We start from the raw sequence: 21,270 nt of genomic DNA on the forward strand, positions 1-21,270 counted from the left end.
TTGCTTGGTGTGGGACAGGTAGTATTCCTGCTTTGATAGAAAGTATGCATTTTCTACATATTCCATTAATTTTTTTGGATACTTGATGCAAGTTAAATTAACATCCTAGAATGTGGCTGGACTTGGAATTTCTATAAAATAGGAGAAGGTGCTGACTCACTTGCAACAAGAAATACATTTGCTAGATTCTGAACATATAAAACTTAGAACAAGTGGGTGTCCCAGGTGTTTTATGCTTCAGGCTCCTCTAAGAACTGTAGAGTAGCTATTTTGATCCAAAAAATATCTCCTTTAAGCTAGTTAAGTCATTTAGTGACCCTGGCAGTAGATATGTCATGGTTATGGGGTATTTAATGGGTAAACAGATTTTATTAGTGTCTGTATACGTGCCTAATGCATATGATCATTCCTTTTTTTCATCACTGGCTACTGTGATTACTGAGATGGGGGACTATCCAATACTCTTTGGTGGAGACCTGACTTGCATTGTGGATTTTTGTTAGGATAGACAACCACAGGATCATGTTTCACAGTTTGATAAAGGGAAAGATGTTCAATTTTTATGTGCTCATTTAAAGATGCTGGATATATGGAAGGTACTCCATCTCACTGAGGATGACTTTACACACCAAGCTAGAGTGCACCCAACCCAAATGTGAATAGATTATATTCTTTCAGAGACTCTCTTTAATATGGTCAGGTCAGCTACCATAGAGAGTCAATTCATTTCAGATCATAGCCTGATGACCTGTAGTGTGCAATTAATTAACAACAGTATAGCTCCGAAACTGTGGTGGATGCTGCTGGAATTATCCCAGGTTAAAGATTTTCCAGCTTATCTGGTAGAGAAATGGCAGCAGTATGCACAAGATAATGCACAATATAAAGCAACCCCTATTTTATTTTGGGAAATAGCAAAAGCCATTTTAAGAGGGGATATAATCAGTTATGTTAAAGTTAACCCTAACAGATTAAATACAGCCATCTAAGTAATGGATAAGCAGATGATGGAAATTAGAATCCAAATGAATAAAAGTCCATCTAATCATCTTAGGGAATGTTTTAAATATTTGCAATAGTCTATGAATGGTCTGATGCACCAGAGGGCTTACAAATCAGTGCAATATATTATATATAAATTATATTGATATGGAAACAAATCTGGAAAAATGTTTGCCAACCTTGTAAGGCAAAATAATTCTTATAAATTTATTACAATGATAAAAGATAAAAATGGTAATTTTTGAATCAAATCTGAAGATATCTGTAGGGTTTTCATAGAATATTATAAAAGTCTATATTCTGCGGAAGGCGTAGAACCTAATAAAATCAGGGCATTCCTAGAAGATATTTATTTATTTTTAATTTTTATATACCGATGTTCTTGTAAGAAATACAAATCACTCCGGTTTACATAAAACAATGAAATGCCCAAAATAGAGGTAGGGGCTTTACATGGAACAATAGAACAGAATGCCAATTGAACATAGTAATATTATAATATAGTGTAGATAGAGTATAAATACAGTATAAATACAAGAAACGTTTGAACTCAAAATCATGGTACAGTTTAAAAAAAAAAAAGATATTCCTTTATCAACTGTATCTGATATAGAACTACAAAAATTAATGCTCCAATTTGTGTATCAGAGGTCATTGCAACAGTTTAAAGTTGCCCTCCAATAAAGCTCCAGGAACAAATGGCATAGATTCCAACTTTTACAAAGCACTGACAGATTATATACCTGAAACTTTGAGGGATGTCTATGAACAAATTAAATTGGAAGGGTCCATGCCAAATTCCTTGAAGGAAGTAGTGATAGTCATTCTTCCCAAACTGGGAAAAGATTCTGTACATCCATCTTCATACAGACCAATTTCATTAGTAAATCTTGCCATTAAAAAATATATGCGACAATTATGGCCTCTAGGTTTAAATTAATCCTACCTAGGCTTATTGGAGGGATCAGGCAGGATTTGTATATGGAAGGCATTCCTGAATCAATATACCCAAGGTGTATGCTGCGTTACATCAGTGTCAGATGGCAGAATTGAAGGATTCTGTTTTAGTAGGCTGTGACATGGAGAGGACCCTCAATAGGGTGGTATGGCCATTTCTTTTTGACTGCTTGGAAAAATTTGGGATCTCAGGGAATATTATAAATGATATCAAGCAACTATATACCAATCCATGTGCTCAAATATATCTAAACAGTGTGTTATCTGACCAGTTTTCTGTAGAACCATCCTTACTGTGGAACCATTTATAATTAAGCTTAGAAGTAAAGAGAATATCCAAGGAATATTGGTAGGCTCGGCAAATTTAAACACAGTTCTCTTTGCTGATGATATGTTATTATTGCTTACCAATGCCCAAGAGGCACTTCCAAAGGCTTTGACTTTGTTCATGCAATATGGAGAGATCTCGGGTTTTAAAATGAACCTGGACAAAACTGAGGTGCTTGATGTTTTGGGTCATTTTCGTACTGACTGGAATAATAGAGCACACAATATTATCTTAAGTATTTACTGGGTTTTGTTTTTTTTTTAGATGAAGGGCACCCTCTGGGCATGAGGCAGTCCAGTTTTAGAATGACGTATGGGACAGAGACTGTATTTGTCATCTTGCTGGATGATCTGCTTCAGTTTTTAGATAGCAGCAATTCATTGTGTTAATTGTACTTGATTTATCTGCCACATTTGATAACAGATTTTTAAAAACATTATTTGTGGCAGCATGTACATTTTTTGTACTTGAAAACTGCATTGGGCAGTCTGTAAAATCCAGGGAGGCAGTATAAAAGATTTTAAAAATTAATTAAATAAAATAAATAAACAGATTTTTTTGAATTGGAGAATAAGCCCTTGATTGGTCTAGATCATTCTTAAATGAAAGATTACAACATTTTTTTATGGGTGATTTCTGTTCCTCACCCAGGTGCATGCTTTAGAGAGCAATATTATCACCATTGCGTTTCAATATGCACTTGAAATCTCTAGGAGATGTTACAACATAACAGGTTGATGCTTAATCTAAACAAGACAAAAATGATGATTCTAAGCAGATTTCCTCTTACAGATTTTTTATGTTTGAAAACATCTCAATTCTAGTTACCAAGGAAATTAAAAATATCTGTGTCATTTTGGATCAACAACGTACTGTGTCACCAGATTAAGCCTGTAATGAGTTGCCCTTTAATAAAGTCAGGATGCTTAGGCTCTTGGGCCATTATTAAACTATAACAACATCCACTCTGTCCTGCAAATGCTTATTTTTTGGCCTTTGATTACTGCAATTCTTTATATACGGGCCTCCCTGCCACCACAATCTGACCTTTGTGCTGCAGAATGATGCAGCTTGCCTGTTGACTAGAACTCGATTACATATCATTCCTATGCTGTGCTCATTGCATCGGCACCCAGTGCAATCACAAATTGAGTTTAAGGTGGTTTTACTTGTTCATGAACTTTTGAACAATGTGAAAACACCTTGGTTTAACTCTATCCTTTGGATTTGTGCTCCCTCTAAGTCACTAAGATCTTCCCAACAAGGTCTTCTTGATGTCCTTGCAATTCATGATGGTTACCTCAGGGAAACACGAGATAAAAGATTTTTCAATACCTGCTCAAGTAGCCTGGAATTATTTTCCTCTTTACATTAGGAAAATGGTTGATATACTTATGAACCTAGCATTTTTCAGAAGCACGTTTAATTTATATTAGAATAGGTGTGTTGTAACAAACTATTTTGATATTTGGTAGGTTCATGTCTGTAATTTTATATTTTAATTTTCTTGTTCTTTTGATTTGAAATTGTGTATGTTTTAATTGTTCCCCACCCCAAACCGTGGTCAGGGTGCCAGCAAAATTAATTTTAAATCAATCAGTCAGAGAGGATTTGGTATTCATTTCCATATGTATGCCACTATAGATTACATCAATTCTTTTCTGTATGTTTTGGAACTGGATAACAGGAAATAAATTGAAACTCAATCCTGCTAAGATCAAGGTTTTGTATGAAAGTCAATCAACCCTCAATCTGAGTTTTCTCATTTGTAATTCAGCTACAGGCTTTCATTGAACAATGAGATCCACAACCTTAGTGTTTTCATTGATACCAAATCAAATATGAATTCTCAAGTTGCTATGGTATCTAGAAGCGCCTTTTTTTCATTTGTTTTTGGTACATCAGTTAAATCCATATTTTGCAAATAAGACCTCACTAGTTTTTAGTCATGAATCTGTGACATCTCATCTCGACTACTAACAATGTGCTGTGGGCTTCCATCTTATTTTATTACAGTGATTGCAATTGGTTCAGAATGCTGCTACCTGGCTACTGTGTATCTGCAGCTTTAGAGATTATGAAAGGCTTACACTGGCTTCCAGCTTATTTCAAAGCACAATTTAAAGCCTTGCGTTTAGCTTTCAAGGTCTTGAATGAACAGGGATCTGCATATCTTTGTTATGACTTTGTCATTATTTGCCAAGTTGATCTTTAAGGTCACAGGATGAATTTTTACTGGTGGTCCCAACAATAAAAGAGGCAAGAATATCTCAGACTTGTAATAAAGCCTTTTCTTGTTTAGTGCCATTCTTATGGATGAAGCTTCCTAAAGAGATTTCTTTAGCAAATGATTACCTTGTCTTCCACCATACAATAAAGATCTGGTTGGTTGCACAGCTATTCAAGCTTTAATTTTTTCCTTCGTGGTGATGTTAGTTTGTGGTTGGTTGATATTTTCTTACTGGAGATATTAGATGGATTGAATATCTTAGTAAATATTATTTTATGGAATTTTTGTCATTTTTAGTTTTGGATAATTTATCATTGTTCTCATTGGTTTTAGATTTTTATGTATTACATTATATTATGAACTTACATAATGGGGTAGATTTTAAAAGAAGCGCGATCAGCCTACTTTTGCTTGCGCATCAGACTCAAGCAAAAGTACGCTGGATTTTAGTAGATACGCGCGGAGCCGCGCGTATCCACTAAAATCCTGGATCGGCGCGCGCAAGGCTATCGATTTTGTATAGCCTGCGCGCGCCGAGCCGCGCTGCCTCCCCCCGTTCCCTCCAAGGCCGCTCCGAAATCGGAGCGGCCTCGGAGGGAACTTTCCTTTGCCCTCCCCTCACCTTCCCCTCCCTTCCCCTACCTAACCCACCCGCCCGGCCCTGTCTACACCCCCCCCTTACCTTTGTCGGGGGATTTACGCCTCCCGGAGGGAGACGTAAATCCCCGCGCGCCAGCGGGCCTGCTGCGCGCCGGGCCGCGACCTGGGGGCGGGTACGGAGGGCGCGGCCACGCCCCCGGGCCGTAGCCACGCCCCGTACCCGCCCCCAAAACGCTGCTGACACGCCCCCGGAACGCCGCGACGACCGGGCCCGCCCCCCGACACGCCCCCGACACGCCCCCCTCCGAGAACCCCGGGACTTACGCGAGTCCCGGGGCTCTGCGCGCGCCGGGAGGCCTATGTAAAATAGGCTTACCGGCGCGCAGGGCCCTGCTCGCCTAAATCCGCCCGGTTTTGGGCGGATTTAGGCGAGCAGGGCTCTGAAAATCCGCCCCTTAGTCTTTTTTTGTACTTCGTCTCATAAGAACATAAGAAACTGCCATACTGGTTCAGACCAAGGGTCCATCAAGCCCAGCACCCTGTTTCCAACAGTGGCTAATCCAGACTACAAGTACTTGGCAAATACCCAAACATTAAGTAGATCCCATGCTACTGATGTCAGTAATAGCAGTGGCTATTCTCTAAGTCAACTTGATTAATAGCAGTTAATAGACTTCTCCTCCAAGAACTTATCCAAATCTTTTTTTAAACCCAGTTATACTAACCACATCTTCTGGCAACAAACTCCTGAGCTTAATTGTGCATTGAGTGAAAAAGAATTTTCTCCGATTAGTTTTAAATGTGCCACATGCTAACTTCATGGAGTGCCCCCTGGTCCTTCTATTATCCGAAAGAGTAAATAACTGATTCACATCTACCTGTTCTAGACCTCTCGTGATTTTAAAGACCTCTATCATATCCCCCCTCAGCCACCTCTTCAGCCTTTCCTCATAGGGGAGCTATTCCATACCTTTTATCATTTTGGCTGCCCTTCTCTGTACCTTCTCTAGTGCAGCTATATCTTTTTTGAGATGTGGTGACCAGAATTTTACACAGTATTCAAGGTGCGGTTTCACCATGGAGTGATACAGAGGCATTTTGACATTTTCTGTTTTATTCACCATTGCTTTCCTAATAATTCCTGACATTCTATTTGCTTTTTTGGCTGCTGCTGCAGCACACTGAGCCAACGATTTCAATGTGTTATCCATTGTGATGCCTAGATCTTTTTCTTGGGTGGTAACTCCTAATATCAAACCTAACATTGTGTAACTACAACAAGGGTTATTTTTCCCTATATGCAACACCTTGCATTTGTCCACATTAAATTTCATCTGCCATTTATATGCCCAAACATGTATCGGAGGCAAGTAATACATTTATATTTTATTTATTTAAAATTTTTTCTATACCCTCGCTAAGTTATATACCATCGCAACGGTTTACATGTAGGCACATAAATTAATGTAGGTGAATGCGTGCTATAGTACATTTATTTATTTATTTATTTATTTAACATTTTTCTATACCGAACTTCATGACAAGCTTCATATCAGACAGTTTTACATCAAAACTTAGGGATTAACTGAACATAACCATATAACAGGAAGGCCGAAGCGCAGTTACAAATAACAGGGAGAATGAAACTTGGGGGCTAGAGTAGCCAGGAAATAAAGGACAGAAAAACAGGTGCCACAAAAAGTTCTGTTACAATATATCATTAAAGACAATCAATTGTTTAGTGAAGTAGGTCATGACCAGGTGTACCTGTAAGGTAATGTTCATGGGTAAAATTCGTATTCATAGGGTTTACAATTACATTTATTGTGATATAGAGTTCATAGACTATTTTAATGCACATTCTTAGAATGGTGCTGTGTTCTGGTGCTCTTCTGCCTATTCCTGTATATTTTCTATTCTCCAGTCTCTTTATAAAATGCTTGTTTAAAAAGCAATGTTTTTAAACTTTTCTTAAAGGTTTTGAGATCTCTTTGTAATCTGATCTCTAGAGGCATTGTGTTCCAAAGTGTGGAGCCTGCTAAAGATAAGGCCCTTTCTCTCACTTGGGTTAGTCTTGCTGTCTTTACTGAGGGAATGGTTAAGAGTGCTTTATTTGCCGATCGAAGGTTTCTGTGTGGGACGTGTACTCGTAATGCTGTGTTTAGCCAGTCCGATTTTTCATCATGTATTAGTTTATATATGGTACATTAGGGCTTTGTATTTAATTCTGTGTTCAATAGGTAGCCAATGTAATTCCGCCAGGGTTTCAGTTATATGGTCCCTCCTCCTTTTTCCGGTTAGTATTCTACCTGCTGTGTTTTGAAGTATTTGAAGTGGCCTTAATGTTGTATTCGGGAGTCCTAGTAAAAGGGCATTACAGTAGTCCATGCTGGAGAAAACTAGTGCCTAAAGTACTGTTCTGAAATCAGCTAGTGGTTTTAGTTTTCTGAGTACCATGAGTTTTGCATAGCCTTCTTTTATTTTTAGTGATATTTGCAGTCTTAGATTTATTTCAGGGTCCATTATTATTCCAAGGTTTCATACTTTTTCAGCTAGTTCAATTTTCTGGTTGTCTTTGAGGATTATTGGAGTTTGGATGATTTCAAAATTTTTCCGTTCTAAGGGGCGGATTTTAAAAGCCCTGTGCGCGTAAATCCTTCCGGATTTATGCGCGCCAGCACGCCTATTTTGCATAGGCCGCCGGCGGGCGTAAAGCCCCGGGACGCGCGTAAGTCCCAGGGCTTTGGAAAAGGGGCGGGGAGGGGGCGTGTTGGGGCGTTCCCGAAACGATGCGGCGTTTCGGGGGTGGGCCCGGGGGCGTGGTGCCAGACCAGCCCCCGGGACCGGAAAACGGAGTGGGGCTGCCGGCCGGCACGCACAAAGTTACGCCTGCTTTCAGCAGGCGTAACTTTGCCGAAAGGTAGGGGGGTTTAGATAGGGCCGGGGGGGGGTTAGGTAGGGGAAGGTGGGGGGAGGGCGAAGGAAAGTTCCCTCCGAGGCCGCTCCGAAATCGGAGCGGCCTCGGAGGGAACAGGTAGCGCGCGCTGGGCTCGGCGCGTGCAGGTTGCACAAATGTGCACCCCCTTGCGCGCGCCGACCCCGGATTTTATAAGGTACGCGCGGCTACGCGCGTATCTTATAAAATCCAGCGTACTTTTGTTCACGCCTGGTGCGCGAACAAAGTGTAGAAATTCTGTTTTTTCAATATTAATCACAAGTTCCATTTGATTTAGCAGTTGTTTTATAATATCTAGGTACATGTTAGCTAGGTTTAACATTTTCTCTAATGTGTCCTCGATTGGTAGAATTAGTTGAATATCATCTGCATAAATGTAATGTATGATTCCTAATCCTGCAAGCAGATGGCATAAGGGCAGCATGTATATGTTAAAGAGGGTTGCAGACAGAGCTGATCCCTGCGGTACTCCTGTTTTGTGATTGACTTTTTCTGATAATACATTGTTGATCTGAACTTGGAAGAACCTATTATTTAGATATGAACTGAATCATTTTATTGTATTGCTGTGTAATCCAATTTCTTCTAGTCTTTTTAGTAGTATTTTATGGTTTACTGTGTTGAAGGCTGCTGATAAGTCTAGCATTATTAGAATGTAATGTTTACCGCTATCAAAACCTCTTAGAATGTTATCTGTTAGCGAGAGAAGTAGTGTCTCAGTGCTGTAGTGCTTTCGAAATCCATGTTGAGATAGACACAGTATGTTATTATCTAGGTGTTCAGCTAGCTGTTTCTGTACTGTTTTTTCTATTAGTTTAGCTATTAAGGGAAGATTTGATACTGGGCGGTAGTTGTTCAGGATAAGGGGGTCACTGTTTTTTTTCTTTATGATTGGTTTTATAATTGCCCCTTTCAGTATATCTAGCATAGTTCCTTCTTCTAGGGATAGGTTTATGATCTTAGCTAATGTAGGGGAGACTGTGTTAGCTGTTTTCTTAAGTTCAAATGTTGGTATTGAGTCGATTTTGTGTGGAGCCGGTGCGCGCGATTCTCTATTTAAATTAGGTGACGCGGTAGATTCGGGTAAAAGGAGGCGCTAGGGACACTAGCGCATCCCTAGCGCCTCCTTTTTGACAGGAGCGGCAGATGTCAGCGGGTTTGACAGCCGATGCTCAATTTTGCCGGCGTTGGTTCTCGAGCCAGCTGACAACCACGGGCTCAGAAACCAGACGCCAGCAAAATTGAGCGTCCAGTTTTCAGCCCGACAGCTGTGGGCCGAATTCAAATTTTCTTTTTTTTTTTTACTTTTCGGGACCTCCGACTTAATATCGCTATGATATTAAGTCGGAAGGTGCACAGAAAAGCAGTTTTTACTGCTTTTCTGTGCACTTTCCCGGCGCCGGAAGAAATTAGCGCTGACCTTTGCTTACTGAATAAGGGGTAAGGGAAAACTCACGTCCCAGAGCGGGCTAACAGTGTGCTCCATCGGAGTGCAATGTACTGTATCGGCCTGAAGATTTGTTAGTTTTCCTCTAGTTTGTCGTTTAGTTTTTCAGTCTTAAAAGGTGGTCGATATTCATATTCTATGGGTTTATAATTTTGTTTGATTGAGGTTTAAGGAATTTTATGTTGGAATGAATAAAAAAGTGGTCTCACCAGGGAATTTGCGTGTAGTCAGTTTTACAGTGTTCTAAACAGTTGTGGTTGATGAAGGTGAGATCCAGGGAGTGTCCAGCTTTGTGTTGATTTGTCTGTTATTAGTGCTGTCATAGTGTCTATTAGTGTCTGGCATGTGTTTGATAACGGGTGGACGTCCATGTGAAGATTAAAATCTCCTAGCACTATGGTAGGTTTAGAGATGTTTAAGTGTGTTGTAAGGAACTCAATTAGTGATGAGATATTTAATTCTAGGAGGCTTGGTGGGCAGTAGATAAGGCATATTTGTACATTGTAAGTATCAAAAATGGCAATTTAATGATTGGGGGGGGGGTTGTTATTTGGATTGGTTTACATTTAAAAGTTTTTTCAATAATTAGTGAGAGTCCACCTCCGCGCTTATTTATTCTAGGGACTGAAAACACCTCATAATTTCTATGTGCTATTTGATTTTTTAGAACTACGTCTGATTTTTTTAACCATGATTCAGTTATTGCAACGAAGTTTGGTTTATTGTCATACAGTAAATCTGTGATAGGGAATTTTTTTTGCGACTGATTGTGCATTTACTAAGAGGAATGTTAACATAAGTAGGTTCTTTATGGCAGAGTTTTTTGAAATAGGGGTCCTTTTTATCTGTATAAGGTTATTGTGTGAGGTTTTCTTTGTCTCTTGTGTTCTACATCTAGTTTTGTTCTTTAAATAATTATTTGCATATTTACCTTTGTTCAGGCAGATGGTTATTGGTTGTTTAATTGGTACTTCACCTTTCTTGTCCATGTTGCAAGTTCACAGGTTTTGACTTGTGGGTTTTATGGTTGTTCTCGGTTTCTCAGGGGTGTACGAAGGGGCGTACAAAGGGGCATGCCCCTTAGGTGCGTGATGCTGGCACGTGGCACCTCCGCTTCCCTCTCAGCAATTTAAATCCCCCCTCTTGGCGCACTTACCGACATCAGTGACGTCAGTAGCGTCAGCCAAGGGGGAGGAGCGTGGCAGCATTTCCGGGGTTCTCGGGGGCATTGTGGACGGCGTCTGTATGGAGAAAAAAAAGACAAAAGACAGAAAAAACAAAAGAGAAATGCGGTCAAATAGGAGCACAGGTAATCCTGGAATGGAGACAGGGAGAGAGGGAGGGAAGAAAACAAACAGGAGCCCTCGCTGGTTTTCAGGCAGGTTGGCAGCTAGGCAGAGCCTGCTGACCCATAAATATCTGAGGGTAGGACAGCAGTGTTTGTCATACAGTACATCACAGACTTCCATAAGCCTGATATTACAAATGTTAGAGCTCAGGATAATGCTTAAAAATCAAATATTGTCTGGTTTTGAGGCAGCCTTCATATTTCAAAAATAATATATATGTATTTTTTGTCTGTTTATCTTTAGGGGAATTGTGTTCTTTACATCATTTAATCCCACGGGTTCAATTGCAAAAACAATGGATTTTGCTACAAATTATGAACAGTGTGCATCACAGTGTTGTGAACTGAGTAAATGGGCAACAGACTGTTTCCTGGATGAGGTGAGTTATAACTTTAAGCTTTCTTGATTTTTTTTTATAATCATATTTTTCTATACTTTCAGCTATTTTTCTTTTAAAGGACCCAACTCAGCTGCTTTTATTATCACTCATAGGCATAAACTTGTTACTTTTCAGTTTTTCTACATATCTTCTAACTTCATATCATCCTTCTCTTCCATGTAAACACAATAAATAAAGAACTTTATGATATGGAAAGCAAATAAGGGATGTGTACTATCTTAAAAAGTGGAAGGTAAGAAAATCACAAACAGCATAGACTGTGGGGAGGGAGAGGGAGAGAGAGAGAGAGAGAGAGAGAGAGAGAGACTGACTATCTGCAAGGCCTTCCTTGTAGACATTTGGAGTGAGGAAAGTCTCATAAAGATGACATCTCTACTATGTTCTCTCTCCCTAGCTTGATGGAATCTATAACAGGGTACCATCAAGCTAGGGCAAGATAACATAATACAAAATTTCATCTTTGAGAGACTTTCCTCACTCCAAATGATGTCAAATCTTCACCAAGGTGTACTGTGCTGTTTGTACGTCTCACGCTACATGTGAAACTGGCCCCTAAACCACCTCCAACACCTCATCTCGAACTATTAGCTGGTCCTCCTATAGGCATATAAATAGTTGCATACTGTGAAGGCCTCACCAGAGGTTCGTTCTCTCTCTCTCTCCCCCTCCCAAGCCCAGAAATGGCCAAAATGCAATTCAAAAAATTTATCGCAAATTGCATTACAGCCGTTTTGGTCATATTGCACATCTTAACGCCAGGAAAAAAGGTGTAGTTATTTCCGGCATTAAAACCATGTGACAGCATGCATTATGCTATTGCATGGAGTGATATTGCCCCTCATTTTCATAAATCCCACCCAAACTCCTCCCTAATCTCACCCCTTCTCAAAATTTGCATTCGCGTCATGTGATATTGCTATTATTGCATGCATTATGACATTAACACATGCGTTAATGCGTTATCATATGCGTTATCACATGCGTTATCACATGCGTTAACGCGTTATCATATGCGTTAATGCAAACCGTATGCGTTATGTAAACCGATGTGATATCCATTTGAACGTCGGTATATAAATGTTTTAAATAAATAAATAAATAAATAAAATATCCTATTTTGATGACTGACCCTGAGAAAGATTAGGCTGTGCTATGGGATGACTTGAATTTTTATTTCTCATAAGTAGCGATATAATGACATTTGGTAGTAAAATTGGAATCTTCAGCCACATCTTCAGCCACATCTTCAGCGGCCAATTGTACGCTTTCCCCGTGCAGGCGGCCATCTTGTTGGGAGGAGCTACGGGAGCCAGATCGTGTTCCTGCTGATGGCTGATGGCTGCAAAAAAAGATAAGTTTTGCCGGCGTCCAAAAGCGACTTACTTTTGGGATCTTGACAGATCCCAAAAGTAAGTCGCTTTTGAAAAAAAACAAAATTGTCAATTTTGAAAAAAAAAAACCAAAATTGCTTTTGGTTTTTTTTAGCTTCGCCGCTCAGTTTCTATTTTCCCCCGTCCCAGAGCAAGGCTGCTTTTCGCGCCCTGCTCCGGGAGGGGGGAGAAGAACTGAAGCGGCGAAGCAACTTACTTGCACGGGGGAAAGCGGTCTCCGTGGCAGCCCCAGTCCTCTCCCCTCCTCCCGAAGGGAGGGGAGAGGACTGGGAAACGTTGCAGCCCCCCTCCGGACATCGGAGGGGGGCTGCAACGTTTTTTTCGCTTTTTTTTTTGGCTTTGGGAGGAGGGGAGAGGACTGGGGCTGCCACGGAGACCGGCACCCATGATCGCGGCCGGGGCAGGTGAGCGGGGGCTGGGGGAAAGCTTGCCACCTACCCTTACCCATGCCTCTACCGCCTGGGTCAGGGTAGGCGGTAAGTTTGCAGGTTAAACGCGCGACAAAACAGCAGGGAAAGGTAGCGATAGTCGGGGCGCGGGTTACGGGATGCTAGGGGAATAGCTAATTGGCTCGTTTGCATGCAATATCGCGCTAATTCGCTCGTTTGCATGCAATATACATGCCGCGGGCGGAAGGGGTTGCCCGGGGAATTTAGGATGCGGTAGGAGTAGGTTAAAGGGGATTCGGGATCGCAGGAAGGGCTAACGCGGCCGAAACGTGAGTTAAAAGCGGCTTAGGAGCAGGGTAAACGCGGCCGCACTTTACAGGATAGGCCTGTAAGAGAATAGCCACTGCCATTAGCAATGGTAACATGGAATAGACTTAGTTTTTGGGTACTTGCCAGGTTCTTATGGCCTGGATTGGCCACTGTTGGAAACAGGATGCTGGGCTTGATGGACCCTTGGTCTGACCCAGTATGGCATTTTCTTATGTTCTTATGTTCGTCATTAAGAACACTTTCTGCAAACAGAAATCAGATATTAAAGCCAAAGTGAGAGGGAGCAGCTTGTCCTAAATGTAATCCTGCTTAGGATCACTAGAAAGGAGAGTAAGTTTAGTAAGTGAAAGATTCTAGCTGTTTACAACCTCCCAGGGGTGAGGTGGTGGCGTAGCTATGAATATTTTTTGGTCTAGATCACTGAGAGCCATCCAGAGGTAATTAAACTAAGGAAGCCTAAAGTGAAGGTAGAAGAGTTACTGCTGTGTGGAGTTTACCCTCAAACCTTGGGGTTAAAGACTGAAGCCTTGAATTAATATCTGACAGGAATTCTGTTTTTTGGATATTGAACTGTACTCCATCTGTAAGTGACTGTTTTCCTGTTTCTACCTGCTTTTTCAATATTTTTCTTATTTTCTTTTTACTTAGACTGCATCTGGATAATTTGTTGTGATTTTGTGACTTTGCAATTTTGGACTCTTTAATAAATTCATTGTCTTTGGAACTACATACTTAAGTGTGGACTTTAGCTTTTTGGGACTATCTCCTTGGGCCTACCAGATTTTTTCTGGTTCCCGACTGGTGAACTCTGGCAGACTTCACCCCATTCCGGGGCTGCAGAAGTGTTAGTCACCACCTCTGCAGCCGCTGAAGGTGACCCAGAGAAAGAGGGGGTACACAAAAGAAATATCATTACTTCCTAGTTTACAGAAGTGATACTCTGTCCTATAACAGGAGAAGAAGAAAGCCAAGCCCATACTTTTTGTACAGGAGCCAAAGTTAACCTAGCAAACATACCTTTGCTAGTCTCTCAGCCATGCAAAGCTGCTTCATTCATTTTCTGGCATTCTCCACACATCACAGGAGCAGACAGGCCTATGACTTAACAAGATAAGGTTATAATGAGAAAGCAAAAAATTGTCATTCTTCAAGTTACATTTCAAACTATTGTCTGATTGGCATTTCTGTGTTAGTTCGTTTGTGCTGTTTTTATTAACAGTTGGGAAGTGTTCCTGTGATGAAGATCCTTATTTTTCACTTTGTGCTGTTACAGTCAGAAGTTCTTCTGGATCAATTTTGCTCAAAATCCACCCCTGCCAGCTACAGCACTTGTTGCCTGAGAAATGGGTCTGACAGAATAGGATGTCTGAATGCAATTGCAAATCAACAGTCAAAAGCAGTGCCTGAAAAGATACCAGCAAGAGCTGGACAGTTGTGCAAGATTCACAGGGAAGATGATGCAAATATTATTGTTTGGTAAGAATATTTGAATGCATAAACCATCATGTATTGCAGCACCACAACTTTTTGATGAACACTGAACACATCATGCGTCACTGGCCAATAGAGAGGCAAATTGAACAGTGGCTGATGACATCACAGTCTGGTTTCATTGGGATTTGAACTGAAGCAAGCAACTTCTAATCCTTACACACCCTTACACCATAACCAGCCCTCCCAATACCCTGTATCATCACCCCTTGATACACACAGGGAGGGGAAGATAGGTGAAGCAGAGAGTGCAAGGGAGGGGAGGGGGCAGAAATGGAGAGTATGAACGGGAAAGAATGCATATGCGTACCTCAACACCCCCACCCGCTGCCACCTGCACACACATTACCACACCACTCCCAACCCCACAACCAGAGGGAATGAGGGGATGAGTAGGAAGAGGAGAATGTGAAGGAGGAAGGAGAATATGAGAGAGGGGAGGGGAGTGCAGGGAAGGGGGATGAAATCGAGCATGTGATAAATGGGAGGGAAGGAGAGGAAAGTGGGGGACAGAATGTACATGCATGCATATTCACCCACACACCACCATCACCCCAAACCTTGCATCCCTGCAGCCACCACCACCACCACCACACCACACTCCAACATATAATGATCACCCACCTACACCCATCATGCATGTCCCAATCCTCCACAGCCCCCTCACACACAAAGAAACATCTCCACTCCACTAATGACTACCCCCTACATCCCTTAACACACCTCCATTCCCTTCACTCTCACGCCCTCTCCACCTCCTATACCACCCTCCCCACACCTCACAAACCCCTAATACCACCACACCCACATCTCACTGTACACACACACACATATATTTCTATACTATCGTATCCTGTCACCACACCCACCTACCCTATGCCAACCTTTCCCACCACATCCACATTCCCCCTATACACGCATTCCCCACCCTACTACACTCAGCGCTACACCACCACCTCCCCAGCACCCTGTCCTGCAATCTACACCATGTACACCCTTGACACAGACACAAACACGTCCCTACCCTGCCACAGATATACATACCCAATCCCAACACATACCCCACCTACACTCTCCCCCAACATACACATACATACCAACACCCCACCCACATCACTATCGTCCTCATATACACCACCCCACCCCATCCACATGTGTTAGTATGCCGTCAGTCAGTTGTCCCACCCAGCCACTTCTTGCACTTAATGTCTTGGCAGGAACATAGAGTACATAGTGGAGAGCTTACTGCCGAAGTTTGAGACCAAAGCAAGCAGAAGTGCAGCACCTAGTATTTTAAAAATATTCTGTATTTTAGAATTAACACAATGAATACTCTTTCTATCACAAAACCACTAACTTGATAGGTATGCTTTTCAACATGACTGGCAAATGAATTGCAGTTATGCCAAAGAAACATTATTATATGCAGATGTTATAGTGTAGAATTATGTAATGGCAAGTATTTTTTTTTTTTAATACTCTAACATTGGTAAACAGGTTGTGTCAGTTTTATTATGGTAATTACCGGTATGCATTGATGCTTGTCAGTACAATTGTGTGCCCAGTGTAAGTGCAGAGCAGTTGTTTATTGCATCTGCGTAATGAAATGCTTCATAGAAACATAGAATATGACAGAAGATAAGGTACGCAAGGTCCATCTGTCCAATGTCCATTTCTGATGCAATACTGCAGACCATACCTGATCTCAGGCTTTACTTTCACATCCTCACAACTAAGCATCATCATTTGTGCTTCTCCTATATTTCTTTAATTCTGCTACTGTATTTGCCTCCAATACTTCCCCTGGGATGTTTCTCCATGTAACTACTATCCTTTCTGTGAAGAAATATTTTACTTCTGCTGCTTCTGAGCCTTGCCCCTTTGAGCCTCATGCCACGATCACTTGTTCTAGAACAGAGGTGGGCAAACTATGACCCAGCGATGAGTTGGGTCCTGGCCCATGGTGGTAATACTAGGAGGTGCAGCTGGAAGTGACATTATGGGTGTAGGTGCTTGCGTTTAGAAGTGACACTGCATTGGGCAAAAGTGCAAACGTTGACACTGGGGACCCTCCTCATGCAGTTCTCCATGGGGAATCCCCCCATTCCGCAAACTTGCGGGGGGAATCTATTTCCACCTAGAAAGGACACTCAATGTGGCCCAGCTCTATTGAAGAACTTCCTTTCCATTTGAAAATTGTTGTGCACTCATGAACTTTGCAGGTGTAAAGTTTACAGGATAAAATGAAATCCCTGTATATACCTCATGGTGCCCACCCTTTCCATGCTCTTAACTCCTCCCCTTTTCAGTGCAGACAAAAGTACATGTGCTATCATACAGCATACATACCTTTTCCCGCAGTGTAGCTGGGTTTGTAAAAGGATTGGATAAGTTCCTGGAGGAAAAGCCCATAAACCATTATTAAGGTGGAGTTGCTGAAATCCACCTCTTATCCCTGGGATGAATAGCTTGGAGTCTATCTACCCCTTGGGATCCTTCCAAGTACTTGTGGCCTGGATTGGCCACTGTTGGAAACAGGATGCTGGGCTTGATGGACCTTTGGTCTGACCCAGTATGGCATCTTTTATGTTCTTAAGTAATTTCCAACTGCATTTTTATGCAGGTAAGCACATGTTTTACCCACAGAAACATTTGTGAAAATTGCCCCCTTGTATGTCTTTATCATAATGTCCTGTTTCATCTCTCCTCTCCTCCAGGGTATACATATATAGGTCCTTAAGCCTTATTTCATTTTTATTTTAATGAAAACCCTGAACTAATTTGGTCAGCTTTCTCTGGGTAACTTCCACCCTGTTTATAGCCTATTGGAGGTGTTGTCTCCAGAGCTGGACACAATATTCTAGGGGAGATCTCACCAACAATATGTACAGAGGCATTATTATCTCCTTTTCCCTACTGGTTATACCTCTCTCTGTGTGCTCCAATTTTCCCCTGGCTTTGGCCACTACCTTATCACACCGTTTTGCTGCATTGAGATCAACAGAAACAATCACCCTGAGATTTCAGACCTGGTTGGTGCTCATTTGTTGTGCGTCCCAGCCGCGTGGGTGCTGCAACCGGGCATGCTCACCTCGCGCAGCCCTCAACTAGCTCCAGTCTCGCTGCTGCTGCCAACTCCCGCCGTCCCCTTCGCTTACCATGGCTCTCTCCGGCTTCCTCCACGTCGCAGGTCTCGCAGCGGAGCTCCCGTCGGGGCTCCGTGTCTTCAGCTGCTTCGGATCTGCCCCTAGGTGCGCACGCAGCCGACGTCTCGATATTTAAAGGGCCAAGTGCGGGAATCCTGACTCGGACGTGAATTGATGACATCACATAGAAGCCCTATATAAAGCGAGGTCCTGCCCCCAGGACCTCGCCTTGGCAATTGGGTCGACACCTCGGTGTACTAGTTTGCCTGTTCCTCGTATCTGATCCTTGTTCCAGCGTGTCCTTGTTCCAGCGTCTCCAGTGTTCCTGTGTCCTCACTCAGGTAGAACCTTTTCGGACTGATCTCTGGTACTGACCACTGCCTGCCTGACCATTCTATTCGTCTGCTGCCTGGAACTGACCACTGCCTGCCTGACCATTCTCTTCATCTGCTGCCTGGAACTGACCCTCACTTGCCTTGACTACATTCGGACTGACATTGGTATTGACCCCTGCTTTGACTGACCACTTCTGGATGGATACTCTGGCTTTGACCCTTGCGCTTCCCTCGGACACTCTCTTCTGGCCTACCATGACTACCAGACCAACCTGCTTGGATTCAACCCGCGGCCTCCATCTGACTAGACCCGCAGACGCTGTCTGCCTTGCCTGGACAACCTTCCTGAACTGTTACCTCCCTGAGGTCTCCGGAGCTTCCAGTTCGGGTCTAGTCCATCCTTTCAGCATCAGCCGCGCACCCTTGCTCGTGGTGGGCACACCCCTCCGCTACCTCTCCGGGAGACCATCTGAGGCCCACCTACGTCCAGGCAGTCCGGGTACCCAAATGCTCAACCTGCGGAAACCCCAGACCGTTATTGGCGAAGCTCCAGCTAGCCTCTGTCTCCTTGTGTGCTCCGCCTCCTGGTGGCAGGCACTTTCTGGGTCCGACCAGAGGGCCGTGCTAATCCTGCACCAGGCCAAGGGTCCACCTCCAGCGCAACATCATTAGTATCTCACCCTCTGTTTCCTTGTATTTTTTGCATAATTCAAATCAATGATTCTCTACTTTTTGCATGCAAACCAGTAGGGATGTGCAGCCAAAATGTTTTCGTTGCGTTAGCAATTCGGATTCGTGGAGGGTCAATTCCGTTCCATACGGACGTATGACGCCCCGATGCGTTAATACGGCGAGTAAATTCGTGTCCCAGCTAAAATTAAAATTAACTACAACCCCCCACCCTCCTGACCCCCCCCAAGACTTACCAAAACTCCCTGGTGGTCCAGTGGCGAGTCCAAAAGCCATCCCTGCATTCTCACACCCTCGTTTGCCGGTTTCATCATGGCGCCGATAGCCTGTGTCACAGGGGCTACCGGTGCCATTGGTCAGTCCCTGTCACATGGTCACCAGCGCCATCTTGTGCTCCTACCATGTGACAGGGGCTGACCAATGGCACCGGTAGCCCTTGTGACATATTATGGGCAAAGGCTATCAGCGCCATTTTGAGTCCTGGCATCGGACGGCTGGCGTGCACGAGGTCGCTCCGGGACCCCCGTTGGACCCACAGGGACTTTTGGCCAGCTTGGGGGGGCCTCCTGACCCCCACAAGACTTGCCAAAAGTCCAGCGGGGGTCCGGGAGCGACCTCGTGCACGCCGGCCGTCCGATGCCAATACTCAAAATGGCGCCGATCGCCTTTGCCCTCACTATGTCACACATAGTGAGGGCAAAGGCGATCGGCACCATTTTGAGATGCAATCACCTTTGCCCTTTGCCTTTCTTCCTTTTCTCTCCTCAAGCCTTGGGAGGTTGGCTGCCACCGCGTCTTCATGCTGTTCTCCCCGGCGTCCCCAGATCGGCAACGGCGACGGCATTCGCCATGTTTCTCCTAAGAGCCTCCTAGGGTGTGTGCGCGCACACCACCCTTGTCTTTATCCACGTCATGGCGGGAACCTCGGGGGCGTCCCCTCCTAGTGACGTCAGCACATCCCGATATTTAGCCTGCTCGTCGTTTGCTAACCAACTGAGTTAGCAAGGATTGGAATCGCTCCAGTCTAAGCTGCTCTGCTGCTTCCCAGCAACTGCTGGAAGCTCTCTCTCTGCCCTTCGGGGTAATTCATCGCTAACGTGGATACCCGCTCCTCGGGGGCCCATCTTCTCTCTTTCAGGTACCTATCTGGGAAACCGGGTACTCGCTCCTCGAGGGCCTGCGCTCCCTACATTGGTGCCTGAAACTGCTTCGCTTCTGCCTGCCAGGATTTCCATCAATACAGCTAACTTCTCAGTGAGTACTAACACTCTCAGTCTGTTCCACCTTCAGCTTCAGCTCTTGGAGTCTACATCCAGATCCTGCCTCTGCTACCCTGCGCTGCCTTTCATCTACTCGAGTGGGACTGGTCTCCTCTGCCGAGGACCCCTGGACTGCTTCTACTGGGTTGCCTTACTACTGGTTCACCCCAGGCAGTACCATCAAGCTGTATAATAAATACAAATTCTCTGTGTCTGTGCGCATAGAGTCTAGCCTAGTACTGCGGTTCCTCACGGGGCTCCTTCCCATGGGAGTCGCCATCTCCGCAGTACTCAAGAATCCACTTCAACACCTCAAAACGCTAACAGGAGCCATCACGCACTCATAGACCCTGCAGTGGCTCTGCCCCTACATGAGATTCTATGGTAACAGGAAGCCCTGCACAAGGAAGGATCGGGGTCACTGCACGGTCCTTGTGCTTCTACTAACTCACAGGCCCCATGCTGACTTCCACTATTAAGATTTCTCCCACTTGTCAATCACTGTTGGACTTGGGTCCAACCAAGAGGTGAAGGGAGGGCTGAGTATGCATGGGCCAGTGGAGAATGACACTTCTTTCTCCTCATCCATCATTGAATTTACAGCCACCCCCCAAAAAAAATGTTTCCCCTTTCATCAGCCTGACTTTCTTTTCACCAGCCGTCATCCACTTTTGGTGTGGGTTGCAAAAGAAAATGGTGCCACTGACCTGGCCTGGGGGCTTGGAAGAGATGGGGGTTTGAAGGAAGGAATCAGATTCAGGAGGGGTTTGAGTTTGGATCAGCTGAAGAAGAATTGGCTGTGGAGGGTAAGAGTGAAATGACAAAAGATTAACTGGAGGATGTAAGAGATGCTGGGGGGGAGGGGAAAGAAGGGATGAAGGGGAGGAGTCGAGCATGGGAGTTGAGAGTAGGGGAGAAGAGTGAGGTGAGAATGGGGGATGGATTGAGAGAGAGAGAGAGAGAGGATGAT

General features: G+C 43.6%; 1 protein-coding gene across 1 annotated transcript in view; it reads left to right on the forward strand.

Moving 5' to 3' along the window:
- The window catches only part of LOC115095751 (vitamin D-binding protein-like), a 174,646-nt gene that overhangs the window by 132,801 nt on the left and 20,575 nt on the right, over window positions 1-21,270 (forward strand). The window contains exons 9-10 of the mRNA XM_029609871.1: window positions 11,113-11,248; window positions 14,653-14,855. Coding sequence (XP_029465731.1) covers window positions 11,113-11,248; window positions 14,653-14,855 — 339 coding nt within the window. The remainder of the gene's footprint in view (window positions 1-11,112; window positions 11,249-14,652; window positions 14,856-21,270) is intronic.

Source organism: Rhinatrema bivittatum, chromosome 1 (assembly GCF_901001135.1).
Source record: "Rhinatrema bivittatum chromosome 1, aRhiBiv1.1, whole genome shotgun sequence".
Classification (NCBI taxonomy): domain Eukaryota; kingdom Metazoa; phylum Chordata; class Amphibia; order Gymnophiona; family Rhinatrematidae; genus Rhinatrema; species Rhinatrema bivittatum.